This window comes from Lupinus angustifolius, chromosome LG12 (genome assembly GCF_001865875.1).
Source record: "Lupinus angustifolius cultivar Tanjil chromosome LG12, LupAngTanjil_v1.0, whole genome shotgun sequence".
Classification (NCBI taxonomy): domain Eukaryota; kingdom Viridiplantae; phylum Streptophyta; class Magnoliopsida; order Fabales; family Fabaceae; genus Lupinus; species Lupinus angustifolius.
In genome coordinates, this window is record NC_032020.1 from 14,986,867 (window position 1) to 15,010,731 (window position 23,865).

General features: G+C 33.1%; 4 protein-coding genes across 4 annotated transcripts; all 4 read left to right on the forward strand.

Annotated features, from left to right (window-relative positions):
* LOC109362797 (ATP synthase delta chain, chloroplastic-like) lies at positions 502-1,605 on the forward strand. The gene is made up of 2 exons (XM_019608815.1): positions 502-1,400; positions 1,439-1,605. The coding sequence occupies exon 1, from the start codon at positions 622-624 to the stop codon at positions 1,363-1,365; it is 744 nt and encodes a 247-aa protein (XP_019464360.1). The 5' UTR covers positions 502-621; the 3' UTR covers positions 1,366-1,400; positions 1,439-1,605.
* On the forward strand, positions 4,064-12,616 carry LOC109361460 (nucleotide pyrophosphatase/phosphodiesterase-like). The gene is made up of 12 exons (XM_019606919.1): positions 4,064-4,303; positions 4,709-4,800; positions 4,979-5,048; positions 5,138-5,242; positions 5,429-5,521; positions 5,858-5,987; positions 6,686-6,767; positions 6,858-6,990; positions 7,547-7,752; positions 7,853-7,978; positions 11,713-12,022; positions 12,228-12,616. The coding sequence occupies exons 1-12, from the start codon at positions 4,097-4,099 to the stop codon at positions 12,531-12,533; spliced, it is 1,860 nt and encodes a 619-aa protein (XP_019462464.1). The 5' UTR covers positions 4,064-4,096; the 3' UTR covers positions 12,534-12,616.
* On the forward strand, positions 8,522-11,299 carry LOC109361461 (probable inactive purple acid phosphatase 27). The gene is made up of 6 exons (XM_019606920.1): positions 8,522-8,654; positions 8,991-9,120; positions 9,819-9,900; positions 9,991-10,123; positions 10,680-10,885; positions 10,986-11,299. The coding sequence occupies exons 2-6, from the start codon at positions 8,991-8,993 to the stop codon at positions 11,113-11,115; spliced, it is 681 nt and encodes a 226-aa protein (XP_019462465.1). The 5' UTR covers positions 8,522-8,654; the 3' UTR covers positions 11,116-11,299.
* Positions 17,908-20,216, forward strand: LOC109362646 (exocyst complex component EXO70B1-like). The gene has a single exon (XM_019608598.1). It carries the CDS (start codon positions 18,059-18,061, stop codon positions 20,066-20,068), a length of 2,010 nt encoding a protein of 669 aa, XP_019464143.1. The 5' UTR covers positions 17,908-18,058; the 3' UTR covers positions 20,069-20,216.

Here is a 23,865-nt window from a genome sequence, read left to right on the forward strand (position 1 = left end):
ATGATTATTTCTGCATTAAATCCAACATCTATATATTTGGGGGAAAGAGATGTTTATCATATAAGTATAGTAATGGAAAATAAGACGATTTTCATATTTTATAAACTCCATCATATATTTATATAATATAGTTTTAATACCTAATTTTGTCTAACCTATTTTAATACAATGAAAAAGGTAAAGGGGAGGAAGAAAGAAATTTTTTTGGGTATTTTTATGGTTTTATAAAACCAATTATCTTGTACAAAACCATGAGTTATAGGGCCATTTGACTCATCTTGCTCTATTAGGGTGTTACCACATGTTCCTCCCTTCACACCAACACACTTTCGCACCTGCATCCCTTCTTCACTGCTGTAGTGAGTCACTCTTATCCCAGAGTCTTTGTAAAATAAACTTGAAAAACATAAAACAAAATCCCCGTTTCACCAATAAGAATCTACCACGTGTTCAGTCGCTATTATCTTATCTGAAAGCCAAAGAAGCTATGGTGTATGTTCCTCGCAATCGTATCCTATCCATGAAATCGAACAAAACACCCCTCTTCTCATTTCTCAATCTCTTACACTAATTTCTCAATCTCTTGCACTCTTTTCTTTCTCCTCTTTTCTTCCACCAAAAATGGCTTCACTACAACCAACCACAGCAACACTCCAATCCAAATACACCCAAATCCCTAGAAACCTTCTCACCCAAAAACCCATCCTCAACCTCTCCCTCTCTACCCCAACCTTCTCTTCTTCCTCCCTCAAACTCACCACCACTCGTCGCTCCAACGGCGGTGCACTCGGCGCCAGAATGTCCTCCACCGCCGCCAACTCATACGCCACCGCCCTCGCCGACATCGCCAAATCCAACAACACCCTTGATGCCACCACCTCTGACGTGGAGAAGATCAACGAGATCTTCTCCGAGAAGCAGGTGCTTGAGTTCTTCATCAACCCTACCATCGCAGTTGAGAAAAAGATCCAAGTCATCGATGACATTGCCACGTCATCAAGCCTCCAACCTCACACTCGCGATTTCCTCAAGATTTTAATCGACTCGAAAAGAATCGATATCGTGAAGGATATAGTGAAGGAATTCGAGTTGGTGTATAACACGTTAACGAACACGGAACTTGCTGTCGTGAGCTCGGTGGTGAAGTTGGAATCGCAGCACTTAGCGCAGATAGCGAAACAGGTTCAGAAACTGACTGGGTCAAAGAACGTGAGGATTAAAACAACTCTTGACCCGAGTTTGGTGGCGGGTTTCACGGTCAGGTATGGGAATTCGGGGTCTAAATTGATTGATATGAGTGTTAAGAAGCAGTTAGAGGAAATTGCTGCTCAGCTTGATTTGGGTGATATTAAACTCGCTGTTTGAGTCTCTTCGTATTTGGGTTCTTTTTTATTTATGTTCACGTTTATGTTCCTATATTTTGTTAAGTATATATAACTATGAAGTATGGATCATCAAGTGTGTACAACCTTCTCACACTGCCTTATGTACCTTTTGCTTTTGGAATATTTGGGTTCATTGTGCTTTCCAAGCAGTTTTGGATGGCTGCTATTTTGGGGTGAATTATATTGCCATTGTCATAAAGGAAGTGGAATTGAAATATTAGTCTCTGTCATTTGAGTCTACAGTATAGAAAAATGTCCTACAATTAAAATTTGACAATTTTTCCTACGAGGGTACTCTTATTTTATCGCCTGAACTTGTTAAGCTTATAGTATATTGATATTCAATAAATGAGTTTTATTTTGATACGCTTGAACTTGTTAAGCTCATACCTTATAGTATTTGATAAACTAGTTGAAGGAGTTGATGTATTCATAAGCAGGGTTCATGACGTTCTGCTCAAACTAATCTTATAAATAAAAAACTAAGACTAACCCAGTTTGGTAAGAGATAATTTTTACCATTTTGTTGGCAAGAGGTTTTGGAACAGCTCCTTACTTATGTGTTCTAATTTCATGAGTGAATTGGAGTGAGTTATGATGGATAAGTTAAGGCTTTATAAAAAGTATTTTTACATCATTTTATATTTATCGTCATCTAATTTTAATTTTATAGTTGTAAAATATTTCCAATTCAATTGATTAGATTATCAGCTGCCCATTACTTTTAAGCCAGATGCTTAGTTTTTAACCTTCAAACAACATTTTAGACTGAACTTTTTTTGTTTCAAACACCTAAAAGTGTGCACTTCATCCTTTTCTTGTTTCCTTTCCTACAAGGGCTTCCAATGAGTTTCCTTTTCACAAAGGTGTTATGATGGTAATCAATTCATTTAGTCCATTCCACCTATTATAATTAAAGTTTGTCCGTTGTCTTCATTGTCTTCTTGGTCTTAGTTTAGTTGGGATTTTATGGTGAAAATTTAAAATGTGGAGGCATCGCTTTTCATTCCAAGATTAAGGCAATCTCATCTCGTCGGGCTCGAACTGGATAAAACGGCATCCTTTTGATATTTAGGCACCAAATGCTAAGCTAATATTAATATATATATATATATATATATATATAGTAATTAGCTTATCAAAAGACAATAGTAATAATATCAGTGTTGTTAAAACCGTACCGGTTATCAAACTAGTCAGTATACTAGTACAATGGTTCAATAATTAAACTGCATGTCGGTTAAATTGGACATACCTGCTTTTATATATATATATATATATATATAACAAAAAAAATTCAACTAGGTAGATACTCAAATTTATAATTCATATTTATAATCTACTCAAAATTCACATAAAAAAACAACTTTAAGTCTTTAACAAATTCAAAGTCTAAATTACAAAACAATTATCAATTTAAAAGTATCACTTAACAATCACAAAATATAAATAAATGACACAAATTCACAACTCACCTTACGAAACAAATAAATTTGGAGTTTTAACATTTAACACCAATGAGTCAAAGTTGTCTAATATGTTTTTAGACAGTACTCTAAGATTACACAAATCCTATCGAGATTATATTTTTGCCTTAGAAGTATGTGTCTTGAAGTGTTAAAGAAGAGTTGGAAAGATGAGTCACATTGTAATAGGTTTTTAAGTTATTAAGTTTTTTTATAAAAAAAATATGTGTATAAATTGGCCGGTTTAGTCAAATACCGGTCGGTTCACCGGTTTTGATATTTGACTAGTTCAACATTTATATCGGTTAAGGGTCTGATTCGCCGGTTTTTCGGTCGAACCGGCCGGTACAGTACGGTTTTTATATCATTGACTAATATAATGACTTAATTATAAAAAGTTGTTTCAAAATTATCAAATAAGAAGTGACAATATTAAAAGAGAATAGAATTATAATGTAATATTTTTTTGAAACATCAAAAAAATTAACTAAATTGACTAGTTTTATTAATATTTTTAATTAAGTGGAAAATGTCTTGTAATAAAAGAGTAGCTAACATGATCCCTACATTATCTGAAATTTTGTATCTATTAAAGAAACTTAAGTTTATAATTTTAAAATTATAATGTAGTCTCTATGTACTAATTTTGACGTCTCAATATCAAGATGCAGCAGTTGTAGAAACATTCTTTTGTCAGTTTAAGTGATATTAGGAACTGTCATTTACTTCTTATATATTTTCAAATTTTTGAAGCGCAAATCTTTATGAAAACAAATCAATTTTAATTGTTGTTAAATTATTATACTTCTCTTTCCAGGGAATGATAGGGATTATTTTTCAGATTTAAACTTACTAAGAGAAAAAAACTGTTTTATCTAAATAGTTCTTAGATAATTTTAGTAAATAATAAATTGAAAATCTCGTACAAATGCACCACTCTGGCACCAGTTAAGTCATATACAATTCAGCATAATTTCCTTGCAAGTTGCAAAGGTCAATGAGTTATCGTGTTTTAATCGGGACAGTAGAATATTCGTGTTTGTCCTCTGCCTAAATGAAACCGACAATTTGTTTGTTTCATTGCTGTAATGATCTGTTAATCTATTCATTTGGTGTAAAAATCGGAGGAAATTTAGTAATAAAGTCAAAGTGGAATCTCGGTATCCAAACAGCACATATCATCATATTCACTATATATATCTATGGATTCAATTCTCGTTCCAAAAACTGCATGAATAAATTGAAATGGAGTTAGAAAATCGTGTTATTAGATTCCTCATGTGCAACATGGTTCTTACAATAATAGCGTGTTTAATCAATTTGAGCCTAGTTTATGGTGATGTTAATGGATTTGATGGGCAACCACTCTCTAAGGTTGCTATTCAAAATGCTGTTGTTTCGCTTCAAAGTAGCGTCTCCATTACCGCTTCCCCTTCTCTTCTCGGCACTAAGGTAATGTCATCATTCAAGATAAGCTATATAACATTAAGTTGGCAAAAAACAAAGTGTTACGATGTTTATTAAACTACTTGTTAATGTTGCTGTCTAACTTTGATGTTAGGAAATGGTAAATATAGTTCGTATAAAAATTTCCTAAAAAATAGTATGTCTGGAATGCTTTAGTCTTTAATGAGTCTTTTCGACACAGATTAATGAGTTCAATGTGACATGTGATGTGAGTGTCTTTAGTACTAGATAGTGATTGCGACACGTAAACAAATAAATTTTTAACGGCTATAATTTTAAGTAGCAGATATTTTAGACTAACGTATCTTCCTACGATTTAATTTTCGTGATATTTCAGTTAATTGTTATGGACAGTTTTAAAGTATTTTTTAAATATGTCCATGATTTCAGGGTGAGGATACTGAATGGGTGACTGTAGATCTTGACTACCCATCTCCTTCTGGAGATGATTGGGTAGGGGTTTTCTCTCCAGCAAAGTTCAAGTATGTTCATATCTCTTTCTCATGCTTGATTTCTATTGAATATAACTCAACACTAGATACTAAAACTTTACTAAGCAGTTATCCAATAACTGACATTTTCAAGTCTAGTTATTTCTAAATCCTGCACATCCAATTAGTGCTAGAAGTTGTAAATGAATGTCGTCTTTTTCAATGGCAGTTCAAGAACCTGTTGGCCCGGAAGTGACCCAAAAGAACAGGCTCCTTACATATGCTCAGCCCCAATAAAGGTTAGTGTCACGAATCTCTATACATATGGATTAAAAACTTCAAAGTGCAGTAGTGTTAATCATGTGATTTATTTGAATGTTTGTACCAGTATAAGTTTGTGAATTTGAAAACAGGAAAAGCTTCTTTGAAGTTCCAATTGATCAATCAACGTGCAGATTTCTCCTTTGCACTATTCTCGGGTGGATTATCAAACGTGAGTCTGTGATTCTTTCAATGCTCATGGTATGTTGAGTCTGACCTTGTATCTAGCATTGCGTTGCTGTTTACAAGACCGGCATAACATATCAATGCAGTGTACTTAATACAAAATCAGTGTATCTTCATTCACAATATGTAAGATTATATTCTATGCTGGTAATAGTATGATTGAACATTGCAGCCTAAACTGGTGGCAATTTCAAATTCCATATCATTCGCCAATCCTAATGCGCCTCTGTATCCACGCCTAGCTCAAGGGAAGTCTTGGGATGAAGTAAGTTTATACTCAAGCTCTTAGTTCTTCGATACTAGGCTATCACAACTAGTAGTATCCATTACTTTTATGTGTCCTATCATGGCTTTAATTCAGTCATGCAGTTCCTTTACTTGAAGCATCACCTTAAATTTAACTAGTATCCTAAGGCACATGATCTATAAAGTTCATAATTTTGAGCCCCCTCTCACCAGTGATGATAACATTCTAAAAATATATCATTAGTCTTTCTAAGTATGGCATGATAATATAGGAATGTGAACTGACACAATCTGTTTTTCAGACATTCTGGAACCACTTTTAGAACTATACACTAATTTCAGGGTTGTTGTGCAGATGACAGTTACATGGACAAGTGGATATAACATAAATGAATCTACACCGCTTGTTAAGTGGGGTCCTAAAGGGAAAAAACTTGTTCAATCTCCTGCTGTGACATTGACATTTGGTCGTTATAGCGTGTGTGGTATGGTTTATTTAATCTGATTAGCATGGCACAGTGTTGGGTTTTTATTGCATACATATTCTGAATCAGTTAGTATTTTTCCAAAAGTAACTGAATAGTAAATTGAATTTGTGCTTGCCATTCTGTAAATGAGCGAATCCTGGCTAAGAGCCATCAGGACTCAAGAACATTAATTACTTTGCAACTGAATAAAATAAAATTTCAAGGTTTATATACATCTTTCCTACTCTCCAAAGTCCCTTCTAAAATGCTCCCTGTAATGCATTATCAAACTCTTCCAAAGATAACAGTTTTATTTTCCAGAAAGTTATACTAGAGACGCCTTATGAAATGAGTCAAAGGAGGGGGTAAGAAAGACTGAAATGAAAATCTATGCTTACAGGAGTATGTTTTAAGTTAGCAGAAGTCAATAAATACATTTGCCATTAATTCCTTTCCTGATTGAAATTTCAATCAAATCTTGTTTCCCATGTCTTCTATACAATTTATAACATTTCATGGCAAGCTACTGCTTCCTTATGCACCTGAAACTAATATTTGGAGTATCAATTATGCGATATGTTGGAAACTTGTAATCTGTTATATACAGGATTTCTAGCTTCTTTTTCATTTTCAAATGGACTCCTTTCAGTACAAATTGAAAGCAGGCTCTTCCATATAGCTGTGCTGCATAATGTGGTTATTTTTCTACTCCACAGGTTCTCCTGCTTCGACTGTTGGTTGGCGTGACCCTGGTTTCATACACACAAGTTTCCTTAAAAATCTGTGGCCAAATTTAATGTATGAATTTAGATATCTATTTATGTTTATAACCCAATGAGAAACTGGCAGACTTTGGTCCATGCCTTTACTTTAAATATATTTTTTCAGGTATACATACCGATTGGGGCACTTGTTGCCTGATGGTTCATATATTTGGAGCAAGCAATATTCATTCAAGTCATCACCTTATCCTGGACAAAGCTCGCTGCAACGTGTTATCATGTTTGGTGACATGGGGAAGGTAATATTTATGATTCCAAATTAAAATTTATATTAAGAGAGAAGATTTCTAAGCCCTTTAAGAGGAAGAACTTAATATGTTGTGAACCAAGTCCAACTTTGAGCATGCTTATGTAAGAACAAAGTAAGCATCAAACCAATGATGGCCTTATCAAGCAAAATATTTTAAGCTTTTTAACTTCTCTATTTATTTGACCATTCTACACTAAAAATGTATTCAGTGTAGTCTTGAAGATCATAAACCATTAGTTGGCTGTATAATCGATATTTTGGAAATTGTTAGACTAGAATATTTAATTACAATAGTCATATTCTGCTTTCAGATGTCTCCATTGATTATAATTGTTTATCTTATTGACTCCTGTCTTCTGATTTAAGTGTCTTTGTTTTCTTTACCCGGCAATTTGACATCACGGAATTGACCTATTTAAGCTTTCTTTTGAAGCTAATTCACAAGATATCATCATTTCATTCAAATTTTAGAGAGAGAAAGAGTATGATTACTGAGCATGAATCAAAATGAGAAATATATTTACTTTTCTTCCAAAATGTTGCAGGCCGAGCGTGATGGTTCAAATGAGTTTAGCAACTATCAACCTGGTTCACTTAACACCACTGACCAGCTCATCAAGGATTTAGAAAATATTGACATTGTTTTCCACATTGGAGATATTACATATGCAAATGGATACCTCTCTCAGTGGGACCAATTCACAGCTCAAGTGGAACCAATTGCATCAAAAGTGCCATATATGACTGCCAGGTTCGTTTACTGTCAATATCTTCTCCTCCTGGGATGTAATGTAGATTTATGTATTACTGATATATTGAAGAATGAAGAATAATTGTGAACCATCTTGCAGTGGTAATCATGAACGTGACTGGCCCAACACAGGATCCTTTTATGACACTACGGATTCAGGTGGGGAATGTGGAGTTTTGGCTCAGACCATGTTTTATGTTCCGGCTGAAAACAGAGCGAAGTTCTGGTAAATTGACATTCGTGAAACAATTAATGCTATTCGTTATATGTTTTCGAACATTACAATTAGTTATAAGACATGAAGCTGCACATAATGAAATTTAACATAAATAAATTGAATCAATGCTTTTTTAGTTACAACTTACAAAGGAGGCTGAGTTTAAATAGTGGGAGCTTTTGTAAAATGGCTCATGACATAACTATGCTTTTGTATCCTGACAGGAAAAATTAGTTGATCCCACCTTATCGGGTCAAGGCTTGGTTGTTATTGTATCCTAACATGAAAATTTCTAAGTTGATACAAAAATTAATTTATAATACATAGTAGTTGTTGGACCAGACTGTGACCGGGGAGCCTCCAACAATCGGTTGGTTCCATTGTTATATGGGTATGGGAAGAGTGAAGAATCACAAGTGAAATACCACGTCTTAAACCAAAACTTTAAGGCATTAGTTCCATGAGCCTTTCCTTCTTATAAACCTCGGCATAACATATCAATGCAGTGTACTTAATACAAAATCAGTGTATCTTCATTCACAATATGTAAGATTATATTCTATGCTGGTAATAGTATGATTGAACATTGCAGCCTAAACTGGTGGCAATTTCAAATTCCATATCATTCGCCAATCCTAATGCGCCTCTGTATCCACGCCTAGCTCAAGGGAAGTCTTGGGATGAAGTAAGTTTATACTCAAGCTCTTAGTTCTTCGATACTAGGCTATCACAACTAGTAGTATCCATTACTTTTATGTGTCCTATCATGGCTTTAATTCAGTCATGCAGTTCCTTTACTTGAAGCATCACCTTAAATTTAACTAGTATCCTAAGGCACATGATCTATAAAGTTCATAATTTTGAGCCCCCTCTCACCAGTGATGATAACATTCTAAAAATATATCATTAGTCTTTCTAAGTATGGCATGATAATATAGGAATGTGAACTGACACAATCTGTTTTTCAGACATTCTGGAACCACTTTTAGAACTATACACTAATTTCAGGGTTGTTGTGCAGATGACAGTTACATGGACAAGTGGATATAACATAAATGAATCTACACCGCTTGTTAAGTGGGGTCCTAAAGGGAAAAAACTTGTTCAATCTCCTGCTGTGACATTGACATTTGGTCGTTATAGCGTGTGTGGTATGGTTTATTTAATCTGATTAGCATGGCACAGTGTTGGGTTTTTATTGCATACATATTCTGAATCAGTTAGTATTTTTCCAAAAGTAACTGAATAGTAAATTGAATTTGTGCTTGCCATTCTGTAAATGAGCGAATCCTGGCTAAGAGCCATCAGGACTCAAGAACATTAATTACTTTGCAACTGAATAAAATAAAATTTCAAGGTTTATATACATCTTTCCTACTCTCCAAAGTCCCTTCTAAAATGCTCCCTGTAATGCATTATCAAACTCTTCCAAAGATAACAGTTTTATTTTCCAGAAAGTTATACTAGAGACGCCTTATGAAATGAGTCAAAGGAGGGGGTAAGAAAGACTGAAATGAAAATCTATGCTTACAGGAGTATGTTTTAAGTTAGCAGAAGTCAATAAATACATTTGCCATTAATTCCTTTCCTGATTGAAATTTCAATCAAATCTTGTTTCCCATGTCTTCTATACAATTTATAACATTTCATGGCAAGCTACTGCTTCCTTATGCACCTGAAACTAATATTTGGAGTATCAATTATGCGATATGTTGGAAACTTGTAATCTGTTATATACAGGATTTCTAGCTTCTTTTTCATTTTCAAATGGACTCCTTTCAGTACAAATTGAAAGCAGGCTCTTCCATATAGCTGTGCTGCATAATGTGGTTATTTTTCTACTCCACAGGTTCTCCTGCTTCGACTGTTGGTTGGCGTGACCCTGGTTTCATACACACAAGTTTCCTTAAAAATCTGTGGCCAAATTTAATGTATGAATTTAGATATCTATTTATGTTTATAACCCAATGAGAAACTGGCAGACTTTGGTCCATGCCTTTACTTTAAATATATTTTTTCAGGTATACATACCGATTGGGGCACTTGTTGCCTGATGGTTCATATATTTGGAGCAAGCAATATTCATTCAAGTCATCACCTTATCCTGGACAAAGCTCGCTGCAACGTGTTATCATGTTTGGTGACATGGGGAAGGTAATATTTATGATTCCAAATTAAAATTTATATTAAGAGAGAAGATTTCTAAGCCCTTTAAGAGGAAGAACTTAATATGTTGTGAACCAAGTCCAACTTTGAGCATGCTTATGTAAGAACAAAGTAAGCATCAAACCAATGATGGCCTTATCAAGCAAAATATTTTAAGCTTTTTAACTTCTCTATTTATTTGACCATTCTACACTAAAAATGTATTCAGTGTAGTCTTGAAGATCATAAACCATTAGTTGGCTGTATAATCGATATTTTGGAAATTGTTAGACTAGAATATTTAATTACAATAGTCATATTCTGCTTTCAGATGTCTCCATTGATTATAATTGTTTATCTTATTGACTCCTGTCTTCTGATTTAAGTGTCTTTGTTTTCTTTACCCGGCAATTTGACATCACGGAATTGACCTATTTAAGCTTTCTTTTGAAGCTAATTCACAAGATATCATCATTTCATTCAAATTTTAGAGAGAGAAAGAGTATGATTACTGAGCATGAATCAAAATGAGAAATATATTTACTTTTCTTCCAAAATGTTGCAGGCCGAGCGTGATGGTTCAAATGAGTTTAGCAACTATCAACCTGGTTCACTTAACACCACTGACCAGCTCATCAAGGATTTAGAAAATATTGACATTGTTTTCCACATTGGAGATATTACATATGCAAATGGATACCTCTCTCAGTGGGACCAATTCACAGCTCAAGTGGAACCAATTGCATCAAAAGTGCCATATATGACTGCCAGGTTCGTTTACTGTCAATATCTTCTCCTCCTGGGATGTAATGTAGATTTATGTATTACTGATATATTGAAGAATGAAGAATAATTGTGAACCATCTTGCAGTGGTAATCATGAACGTGACTGGCCCAACACAGGATCCTTTTATGACACTACGGATTCAGGTGGGGAATGTGGAGTTTTGGCTCAGACCATGTTTTATGTTCCGGCTGAAAACAGAGCGAAGTTCTGGTAAATTGACATTCGTGAAACAATTAATGCTATTCGTTATATGTTTTCGAACATTACAATTAGTTATAAGACATGAAGCTGCACATAATGAAATTTAACATAAATAAATTGAATCAATGCTTTTTTAGTTACAACTTACAAAGGAGGCTGAGTTTAAATAGTGGGAGCTTTTGTAAAATGGCTCATGACATAACTATGCTTTTGTATCCTGACAGGAAAAATTAGTTGATCCCACCTTATCGGGTCAAGGCTTGGTTGTTATTGTATCCTAACATGAAAATTTCTAAGTTGATACAAAAATTAATTTATAATACATAGTAGTTGTTGGACCAGACTGTGACCGGGGAGCCTCCAACAATCGGTTGGTTCCATTGTTATATGGGTATGGGAAGAGTGAAGAATCACAAGTGAAATACCACGTCTTAAACCAAAACTTTAAGGCATTAGTTCCATGAGCCTTTCCTTCTTATAAACCTTTGCACTCCTCCCCGCATATCCAATGTGGGACTTCACACTTGAATAAACCCAATAGTAGTTGTACTTTCATATTTTGTATCCAGCAGTAAAGTAAAATAATTGAGAGTTTCATTATGAAATGCAGGTATGCAACAGATTATGGCATGTTTCGCTTCTGTATAGCTGACTCTGAACATGACTTCAGAGAAGGATCTGAACAATACAAATTTATCGAGCATTGCCTTGCAACAGTAGACAGGCAAAAACAACCCTGGTTGATCTTTGCTGCTCATCGTGTTCTTGGATACTCCTCTGATAATTGGTATGCGCAGCAGGGTTCATTTGAAGAGCCCATGGGAAGAGAAAGTTTGCAGAAAGTTTGGCAGAAATATAAAGTAGACATTGCATTTTATGGCCATGTCCATAACTATGAAAGGTCATGCCCAATTTATCAGGTAAGAACAATAGCCAAATATGCCACCATTTACTTTCTTCCTTGTATGCTTTTCATGGTGTGGTTTTCTTCCTTTTCAAAATTGTTGAGTTGATCTATGGTTGGTGCTCGTTTATTTCTGTATTACTTACTCCTATGTTGCAATGCTGAGCTTGTTCTAACTAACATGAAAATGCTAATTTTACGATGCACCAAAACATATGCAGAGTCAATGTGTGAATTCAGAACGATCTCATTATTCTGGCACTGTGGAAGGAACTATTCATGTTGTTGTTGGAGGGGGAGGAAGCCACCTGTCGAAATTCAGCCACGTAACCCCCAAGTGGAGTCTTTACAGAGACTACGACTTCGGCTTTGTCAAACTGACTGCGTTTGATCATTCATCTCTCCTATTTGAGTACAAGAAAAGCAGTGATGGAAAGGTTTATGATTCTTTCACCATTTCAAGGGATTACAAGGATGTCTTGGCCTGTGTGCATGATGGTTGTGAACCAACCACTTCAGCACATTGAACTGAGTCTTTTATATACATACACATTCTTATGCTTTTTTTCTTTTAATATATCCATAACATGTTTTTATGGCTTCAACTTTACATATTGCAATAAACACTGTCAAGTAATAGTTGTTAGTTAGTAGTTACGCCTTATGCAAGAAATAGGAAGCTTGGCCTTTACATTACTTCATAATAACGTGCATGTTAAGCTGCATAACTGCATTAGTGAAAATCCAAATTTAAGTGCAAAATAAAGTAATAAATAAAGTGAGGATAAATGGATAACACACCTCTCATTTGTTAAAGATACAAAAACATTCATGTTCCTTTACTTCAGAGCTTATACTTTTTGGGAGAATTACTCATGATTTTCTGAGGAGATAGTAACCACACCACATGCACAATAATGAAGAAAACTACTAATGCTCATAGTGAAGTAACAAGCATCAAAGAATATGTAGGTAGAGTAAAACACAAGTGACTTAGATGCTATATTTTGATTCAAAACCTAAAAACTGGGTGTATGAAGTTTTTCACAAATAAGTTCTTCACTCATTCTTGATGTATAGAGTAATATACTTAAAAGTTTATCATGACCTTACCCTATGTTTACCTTGTGTACAAACTCGCGAAGGATCTTCTTGAAGCAATATTGCGAGACTTGAAATTTACACCAATGCAAACACCGAAGATTAAAAGTTTAAAATACATTGTTCACACAAACTATATAAAACTATGCTTTGCAAAGATGCTAAAAGTGTAAGTTGACACAAGAAAAAGAGAAATGGATAGAGATGACTGAGAGTGTGATAATGCAAGTGAGGATGATATGCTAGACTTTTAATTATTTGATTTGGACCTTTCATTATCACATTATTTTTGTATGAACAAAGTGTTTGGTTTTCTTTAAGTAAATTTTTTATTAAGAGATAAAAATACTTACAACGAAATATTGACAAAAAATGACATCCTAACCTTACCAACAAAAACAAAACAATACTAATGTTTCATTTGGTTGGGAGAAGAAAATAAGAAGAAAGAAATATGTAAGAAAGAGAGTGAAAAGAGAGAAATGGATGAGAAAGATATGAGAAATAGAGTGGATTTTAGTGTTGTTTGGTTGTATAAAAAAAGAAGAGAAAGAAGTGATTTTTCTCCCCTCACTCTTCACTGGATAAAGATTTGTTGTCCCAAATTATGTTTCAAATCATGCCGAACATTATTGAAAATATTTCATGTCAATTAAAAAAAAAAGTTCATTATTTTTTGTTTTTTGTTTCAATATTATTGGTGCATGACATGGTTTGAGACACAGTTTGGTACAATAGATCGGGGTCTCTCTTCTCATCTCATTTTCTCTTCACTTGGGAGGAGAAAGAGATTTTGCGTGGCCCTCTTCTTTTTTCCTCTCCTCCCTCAAACTCTCTCCTAAACCAAATGAGAGAAAATGATATTTCTCCTCAACTTCTCTCCTCCCACTCTCTTTCTCTTCTATTTCTGCCCTTCCAAATGAAGGCTAAGGCCTGATTTGGTTGAGGTGAGTGTGAGAGAAGAGAAAAGGAGAAGATAGAAAGTGAGAGGAGTTTACACATTTCTCCTCTTTGGTTGTGGAGTGAAAGAGAGTGGAGAGAAAGAAAAAGGGTGGGTCCCATGCCAAATTTTATTCTCTCCATAGATGAGAAGAAAGTGAGTTGAGAGAGTAAAAATTTGCAAATGCCAAAATTGTCCCCACTAATTTCACACTATCACATACATGGGCCAAATACATTATTGTGGAGTTCTAACCATTAAATATCATATAATCATTTTATGTGATCCGTTTGTTTAATATTTTTAACTATTTTAAAAGTATAATTAATATTTGTTTTCAAAAACTTGAAATAAATACTAATTTATTTACTCATTTAAAAACCAAATACATTTTTATACTTAAAACTTAGAAAATAAAGTTAGTATATGAATATTTACAAAGATAAACTTGTATATGCATAAAAAAACTCACATTTTATTTACCATTTTTTGTTCACTCATTTTTATTTTCTATTATTATATTTATCATCTACCTCTAATGACATATCCCTAACAAAATTGTGAGTCACACATAGAATTAAAAATATTATTGTTTGTGTGTCATCATCATTATTAAGGTTAATTTTAAATATTAATCAATTTATTTATTAAATATTTCAATCGTAGTTTAATATTATTTTTAGACAATTTAATTATTTAATCATTTACATAAAAGTATATATTTAGTAACATTATATTTCTTAAAAACTTTAACTAATATTTAATTTTAACCTAGAATGAAAAATAGTATGAATGTGAATGAGGGTATAATTGTCTATTCAATATGTGGAGAAATTAAATCATGTTCTCTCTCTTCTTTTTCTTTTCCTTTTCTCTTCTACCAAACAACCCATAATTCCACTTTTTTTTCTCACCTTTTTCTTTCTCTCCATCCTCTTTCTCACCTCTTTCTTTCCTCTTAACTTCTTCTCATTAACCAAAGGAAGGCTAAAGGAATGCACTTGCACAATCTGTGAGAGGCATTTTCACCTTGTTGCTGTCAATGGAATGATTTGGTTCGAAAATACCTATAACTCTGACTCCATATGCCTACAAACAATGGTACAACTTATTTAATATATTATGGTGAAATTTATGTTTTGTCTAAAATACAAGATTAAAAGCTTGGTCTATCTGAGTTTGGAACTTGCTATTTTAAAAGTTTGGTATTCGCTTGTTTCATTTGTTCATACTTTATGGTGACACTTTTTTTGACACAATTGCATTGCAAATAGGCAATTTACAATTTTTTGGTTCCTATATATTGACCTTATATTATGATAGAAGTGAGAGTGAGAATGTTCAAACAATTCATAACAAGAATAAGATTCAGATAGACGCTTGACGGCTTGAGTGCTGACCAGCAAATTGATCGATTAATATTAAATTAAAAGAGATCCATTTAGTTGATAATCACTGGTCAAATGAATTAACAAATACGTTATAATTATTTTAGTGTAGAGATTTATAGTTAGTTACCACATCACTTGTTAAATGAATTTATAAAGAAGTAATATGTAGACACTGTTGAAACTTGAATGTAAAGATTTAAAATATTGTATTACTTTTTTAAAGATCAATGATAATTAAATATGGATAATGAAATGACTTCAGATTTTTTCTCCTTTATAAATATAAAATCTGCATTTTCAATTAATTCAGTCATTCATCTATATTTGACAGAATCAACTTTGTCTCAAAAATATATATATTGAGAAATTAGTATACGTTTAATACATTTTTCTCATAATAGAGAAAAAATGTATACATTAGAAGTACAAGAGTTTTTATATGTCAATATATTATCCATCGTATATTTTCAATTATTATTGACTTTACAAAAAAATATATATAAATAAATAATAGATGATGAATATCTGTATATAAATTTTTACATCATCATCGGTGCATAAATATTATACTCAATATATTTTATCACAACATTTTTATTCTTTACTTTTTTTGGTAGTGATATCACAAATTTTCACTTATTTATATATTTGGCTTTTTTTATATTTTATCTCAAAATTATGTGCCTGGTCAAATTATTATAGTTTTCACACTTAAAATACTTCAATATGGTATATAATTTTTTTAATTTGGATTATTCAATGAGCCTACGGCATGCATTAATTGAAACTCTTTCTCAAATAAAAAGAAGTGGACCCCCCTTAGAAATCTTAACAATATTTGAATGATAGTTATCATGATTCAGGTGGTATGATTATGATAGTGTCATCTTATACATACCTAAGAGTAATTGTAAGGTATCATGAGTCTTTTTATTGTTGAACAAGTATGATTAATAATAAACAAGACTATGATATTATGATTATGATTGTGATAGTTATCATGAGTCTTGCTTCTTATTTTTAAAAATTTGTGCTTAAAAAATTGTTTTCTTCATAGTTTTAAATGAAAGGCGGGATAAAAACAAGTTACTATATTTAATTGAGAAAAAAAATATATGCAATAATAATATATAAGTTTTAATACACTTTTAATATCATCATCATCCAAGTTACTTTGCAAAAAAAAAATCGTATTAATTATTATATTATTGATGAACACGGGTTGACTATTATCGTGTTATTAATTCAGTGTGACGACCATAAAATAAACAACCATAAGAATCCAGAGTGCGAGTTACGACACTGGATACGCAAGATTGTTGCAAGTGCCATAAATACACGCCGTGATTAGCAGCGCCTATCTCTCTCTCTCTCTCTCTCTTCTTTTAACATCCCAAACAAATCAATCATTTTCAGATGAAAAGTAACAAATATCTTTTTATATTTTATGTGATTTCATTTTAGTGTGTTTACTACCTTTTCCCGACATTTATGAAGTGGGTTTAAGTGACAATTAGTCTAATTTCCTTTAAATATGTTTTTAGATTTAATAATAGAGATTAAATATGTGTATTGAGAATATAAATTTTTGAACATATCATTTATATAAATTATTTTATTTAAAAGTTACTAATTGTTAAATCAGGTAAAATGAATAACGTAATGACGTTATAAAAAACTCACATTTTTAAAATGCTGATAACAGAGTTTAACATTTTAATAGGAATAAAGATTTAATATTTATATTTTTTTTTCATTTTCTTTTATAGTGTATTAAAAAGAATATGTTAATATTAAATGGAATATTTTTTAATTTCGAGTCCACAAGACATTATTGGAAGCTGGAGAAGTGTGTTTTATTTAACATATAAATGATATAAGAACATACCATACCTCATAATTAAATATATCATTTTAAGTTTTAATCAACAAAATGAATATGAGAATGAACATACTAATTGTTGGTCTAGTTGTTATGATCTTGCTGAGTTTAATTCGTATGACTTAGTGAAAGTGATAATAATATATTCAAGATTAATTCCTTATCAACTAGGTAAGATAATACATTAGTTATAAAAAACAACCTTGTAGTAATCTGATTTTGAAAAATAAAAACTTAAATTAGTATACAATTATAATATATAAGTTAAAATAGTTTACGTAATTATAAAATATATTAAAAAATATAATTTTAAACTACATTTGATATTTTAGGAATTATAATAAAGTTTCTAATTTTTAAGCAACCAAAATGTTTGAGGAATCAGAATTAGTAAATGTTTTTTTAATGAGAAAGAATTTACTTATTCTAAAAATAAATTTAAAAAATTAGCTTATATTTTTGTCATTAATTTTAAATTTTTTTAATTATTTAGATTTATTAATTAATTCAAATATATGGATTGAAATTGATATAGTATTTTTTTTTTATTACCGGTAGAGGTAATAAGAGTTAATGAACAATCCCAGATAAAAACCTCCTAACAAAATATTAAAGACGAACAAAATGACACATCGCTGTGAATAACGCTTTACGAGAAGATCTTTCTTTCCCGATCCTCCTTCTTACCCACTCTCGCAATTTCTGACCCCAAACCCTAGAAATTCAGTGGAGTAAGAAATGACCACCACCAGATTCAGCGGCGGCGGTCGTTGCGGGGGAGGAGGAGAGGACCGTGTGCTTGCGACAGCTCAGCAGATCGTCAATAGCCTCAACACTGCTCAAGAGGTTCGCGAAGACATGCTCTTAATCTTCTCCAACTTCGATAACCGTCTTTCCGCAATGTCCGACCTAATCAAAGGCGAAGGTTCCAACAACAACAACGATGACGACCTTCAACGCTTCCAAGCCGCCGAGAAAGTCATCCTCCGCTGGGACGCTTCTCTCTCCGCCGGACCTTCCCGCCACTTCAACTCCCTCTTCGATTCCCCAATCGAAGTCTTTGAGTACTTCACTGCTCTCGACGAAATCATCATCTTCATGGAGCAATTCTCGATCTCTCCACCTCCGTCCGATGGCGGAAGAAGCGAACAAACCATGGCGGAGCGTGCAGAGAACGCGGTCCAGCTCGCTATGTCCAGGCTTGAGGAGGAGTTGCGCCACGTGCTGATTCGCAACACTGTACCTCTCAACGCTGAGAGCCTCCATGGTTCAATGAAGAGGGTTTCGCTCTCTTTCGCTTCACATATTGACGAGAGTTTGGAGAGCTTCGGTGATAACGGTAGTGATCGAGGTTACGATCGGTTTCACTCGCGTGGTTCTAGTTTGGACTATGATGATGCAGTTGTCGATTTGGTGAATCTTGATGCGGTTTTAGGGCTGACAGATATTGTGGATCGAATGGTAAAGTCTGGTTATGAAAGAGAGTGCCTTCAGGTTTATAGCAGTGTTCGCCGGGATGCTTTAGATGAGTGTTTGGTAATTCTTGGTGTTGAGAGGTTGAGCATTGAAGAGGTGCAGAGGATTGAGTGGCAAAGTTTGGATGAGAAGATGAAGAATTGGGTTCAAGCTGTTAAGATTGTTGTTGGTGTGTTGTTGTGTAGTGAGAAGAGATTGTGTGATAGTGTGTTTGGTGATTTGGATGAGATGAAGGACATTTGTTTCTATGAGACTGCTAAAGGATGTGTGATGCAGTTGCTGAATTTTGGTGAGGCTGTTTCAATTTGTAAAAGGTCGCCAGAGAAGCTGTTTAGGATATTGGATATGTATGAGGCTTTGAGGGATGCTTTGCCTGATTTGGAGTCTTTGGTTTCGGATGAGTTTGTGATGGGCGAGGTTAGAGGAGTGCTGATTGGACTTGGTGAGGCCACAAAAGGGACGTTTGCTGAGTTTGAGAATTGTATTAGGAACGAGACTTCCAGAAAACCGGTCATAACTGGGGATGTTCATCCATTGCCTCGTTATGTGATGAATTACCTGAAATTGCTTGTGGATTATGGGGAGCACTTGGACCTGCTCCTAGAAATCAGTGACGAGGATCTTCACCATTTGCAGAATGATTTTGGTGGTGGTGGTTCTCAGTTTGAATCCATGTCCCCCTTAGGATGTCGAGTGCTGTTACTGATGTCTGAGCTTGAGTCTAACCTCGTGGAGAAATCAAAACTCTATGTAGACAACGCGATGCAGCAAGTATTTCTGATGAACAATCTCCATTACCTTGTGAGGAAAGTAAAAGACTCGGATCTTGGGAAGGTATTGGGAGATGATTGGATTCGCAAGCGCCGTGGTCAGATACGCCAATATGCTACGGGCTATCTCAGAGCCTCTTGGAGCAAGGCCTTATTTTGTTTGAAGGATGATGGAATTGGAGGGAGCTCTATTAGTGCAGCAAAGGTGGCTTTGAAGGAGAAGTTCAAGAATTTCAATGCATGTTTTGAAGAAATATACAAGAATCAGACAGCTTGGAAGGTACCAGATGAGCAGCTTCGAGAAGAGCTACGGATATCTATATCACAGAAGGTGATTCCTGCATACCGCTCATTTCATGGGAGGTTTAGTAGTCAGCTAGATGGAAGGCATGCGGGGAGATACATAAGGTATACACCGGACGATTTAGAAAACTATTTACTGGATTTATTTGAAGGAAACCCTGCTGCTGCATTGAATCATGTAAGGAGAAAAAGTACATAGGATATAGAGTGCTGATAACAGGTGAACTCATTTTACAAGGATCAGTTGTGAAAAGTTTCATGTATCATGTTTATATTTGTACTTGGATAGGTGTTATTTATCTTACAGGTCTTAATGTTAAACGAATGAGACTTTATGAAATTAGACTCTCCTCCAAACTCCCAATCCCCCTCCCAAATACCCAAAAAGGAAATGTTTGATTCCCCTGCGATTACAACCACAAACTATTCACAAATCTAGTGTGGCGCACTGAGTCAACTTTTTCCTCATAAAACATTATCTTCGCTCTGTCGTTTGCCAGTTGAGACTTCAGGACATTGCATTTGACACGGAAAATGGATGACAGTCTTTTCATTATACTTGCAAATGTTGTTTTTTGTGATTTATAAGATTATTCATTATTGTTCATATGTCTATAGTGGTTTGGAATTCAAGTGCATGTGGAAATTCACTCAAGTTCCGTAGGTTTGTGGGTTTATACTCATTGAAAGACTTGTCTTGATTGCCACCAGTTTTACTTAACTAGAGATTCTTCCATTCATTGCATCTGCATTTTCATTTAGGAATCGTTTTGCAGTTATAGCTTTTGTAAATGGCCAAAACAGAGATGTTTATTTCTCTAATTAAATACATATCTGCAAGTTGTATGTTTCAGATCATTTTGGTTTAGCTTGGCCGGCCAAGGTTGCAGGAACTGCTCAATCCTAACCATGTCTAATAGTACGATATGATTTTGTCCTCTTATCGCCTGTTTGTGAGATAGTTTTTGGAGGCTAAGAGAGGGAAAGGAAAAGTTTGGGAGCCATGAAATGCACTTGTAAGATGGCTCTTATGCCTTTCATTTCCTTTATTCCTCTCACAAACAGACCCTTCATGAGTGATAATAGTTTGTATTGCACATCTAGTATAATAAAATCAAGAGGAATGGTTTTGTTGATCATCTGTCTACTTTTCTGTTAGTTTATAATCGTTTCTGATTTAACTCTGTTGGATTAATAATGGTTAGAGAGTAAGAGGCATTACCTGGTGGGAGGGGCATGATATGGAAGCTTCTCTAGCTGTCATGTGCATCTAAAATATATTTTAAATTATCTCATTCCTCCGTATCTAAACTTAATGAATAAATTTTAATTCATTCAATTTATTCATGACTCTATTTTTATGGATTTAGATGGATAAATATTCAATCTATAATCTATTTGATTGTTTTTATTGAAATTAAAAATATTATTAAACAAAATCATTATTATAAAAACTACTATCTAATAAAACATTTTTAAAAATCTCCTTTTAACAAAATGTTTTTAAAATCATTTAAAAACACTTTTAAAAATCATTTTTTGAACTTTTAAAAAAATACAAAATTCTATTAGCATGCGATGTTTAAATTCTACGTTAAAGTACAATATTTATGCATTGTTATTGTAAAAATTTATACATAATTAGTTTCATCCACCATTTATTTGAGTCTCTTTTTTTAAGAGAGAATGATGATTATTGATTATATATAAATGGTGGATAATGCAGTGGCGATGTATTAAATTCATATACTGCCAATACATACATTTTTCCCATACTTATATATATATTATGTACTTAAAAATAATCTTTTAATATTAATTACATACACATATTCTATAATTAATCAATTTAATAAAATATTAAACGTGTAAGAATCATGGATGAATTTGTTTGAATTTAATTTTCGTGAATATTAAATGAAATTGAAAACCAAAGGACAATCAATTTTGAAATTTTGTTTTTTTGGATGTATGAGATATTCATCCAAATGAATATATTTATGAATATTCATTATATATAATAAATGGATTCAAATCTATTGTTAAATTTTTCTATTGAATTCATCCATTTAAATTCATTGGCTCTATGAATAAATTTGGATGGATTTTGATAGATTGTGAATAATTTTGTCATATCTGATTCATAAAGGTACTCTATTTTTGGTTTCCCATTTCGCACTAGAGACAATCATATCCGATCCGGGAATATCTACAGGTACGTGAGGCTAATTCTCACGGCGGACATTTTTCCATCCACAAGACTCGATCCCGATAACTTGCTTAAGGGAAATCAAACATGTAACACTTGAACCAACACTCGTATGTATGAAGGGATTATTTTGCTGTCATCTATGGTGAATAGCGTAAAATTGAGTATTTCTACCTATTACGGGTGTTATGACCATGTCATGAGTTGTCTCAATTCCAACCCAATTACAGAGTGACCACAAGGTGAGCCTGAAGCAACATACAGAACCAACCCAATTATCACAAAACCGACTTCTAATGTCATATGACAAGAAGTTAACAAGAATAGCGAAGTCCAATAACCACCTGGGAGAACATATTTAGCAATGAAATAATGTTCAATGGAATTTGTCGGGAGCACGTCATGTGATTAACCAAACAGGAACCTTATTCTTTTCCTTTCAAAATCGATAATTGCCGCACCAAACCACAACACTCTTGATTAAACGAGACTAAACTAATGCGTCACACATATGACTAGGAACTACTTTATGGACAAACCCTAATCCTGTAAATGAATGAGGAATCTCTCAAAATGTAAATCGTCATCCTCCTAAGCATCTAAGGTGAAAAATATGTTTGGTAGTATAAAAAAATCGAGAATCTTAAAATACGCTTAAAGTTCATTTTGACGTTCAAATTGGAATTGTAACTAGAATTGAAACTGACTTGGAATTGTAACTGTAATTCTAAAATAATTTGGTACTAGGGAATCCCCACCCTTTCGAGTAATGAACTAATCTATTTCTAGGTTCGTGGATACTCTTTCCAACAACTGTTGCTCCCAATAATTGAACTCTTAACATTTTGGTCATCATACGGATATATAGTAAAGTCTTACACTACTAGATCAACACATTGTTGGTGACTATAATTAAAATTAACTTAGAATTGTAATTATATGTTTGGAGTATATTAAGAATTGGAATGCATATTTAGAATTTGAAGTTGAATTCCAATTCAATTACTTGTGAGAATTAGAATTAAAAAATACAGTATTCCACATTAAATTTATTTTTATTTATTTTTCCAATTCTAATAATATTCAAATTATAAAATTTATTGCACAACAAAAATATTATTTTGTATTTACATTTTAAAAAACTGATTTTTAAGATTAAAATTATAACCACGCCATTTAAATAAAATAAATTATAATCAGAATGAGGAAAATAAATAAATCTGATGACATCTAACTTTTGATATATTGTACAGGATTCAAAAATTAATATGTGCCACTAATAATTTCTTAAGAATATATGAATATAATCACAAAATATAATCCCCAGATATTAATATATAAATCAAAACATCAACATCAAAACTTCAAATAGTATCACGATGAAAACTTAAAACAGTATCGTGATGAAGACTTAAAATACAAAGTCAAAATTACTCACCATATGTAAAACTAAACAATAATATCAATGAAATTCAATATACTATCAAACTACTCATTTCTTGATTTGCCACAAGTTCTGCAACTTTCTACGTGTAGTTGAAAGAATCTTAAATGACTTATATTTTATTGTATCTTCCATATAAAAAATATCTCAAGTTTGGAGGAATTCCAAACTTTCCAAATCTGGTACTTTTTGAAATGGAATATATGAATTCAAACTCATACAAATTATGACAAAACGTTGGTCACTTCTACTATTAAATTTCAAGAATGATCCGTTCGACTTTTGAAAACGATATTTAATGAGAGAGACATTTACACATTATAAAAATAATTAGTTCCTATAT

Coding starts and splice junctions, on each gene's coding strand:
- LOC109361461 (XM_019606920.1), top strand. CDS start 8,991: ATGACAGTTACATGGACAAGTGGATATAACATAAATGAATCTACACCG. Junction 10,124..10,679: donor TGTTTGGTGACATGGGGAAG/GTAATATTTATG, acceptor AAAATGTTGCAG/GCCGAGCGTGATGGTTCAAA. Junction 10,886..10,985: donor GTGCCATATATGACTGCCAG/GTTCGTTTACTG, acceptor ACCATCTTGCAG/TGGTAATCATGAACGTGACT.
- LOC109362797 (XM_019608815.1), top strand. CDS start 622: ATGGCTTCACTACAACCAACCACAGCAACACTCCAATCCAAATACACC.
- LOC109361460 (XM_019606919.1), top strand. CDS start 4,097: ATGGAGTTAGAAAATCGTGTTATTAGATTCCTCATGTGCAACATGGTT. Junction 7,979..11,712: donor GAAAACAGAGCGAAGTTCTG/GTAAATTGACAT, acceptor TATGAAATGCAG/GTATGCAACAGATTATGGCA. Junction 12,023..12,227: donor GGTCATGCCCAATTTATCAG/GTAAGAACAATA, acceptor AAACATATGCAG/AGTCAATGTGTGAATTCAGA.
- LOC109362646 (XM_019608598.1), top strand. CDS start 18,059: ATGACCACCACCAGATTCAGCGGCGGCGGTCGTTGCGGGGGAGGAGGA.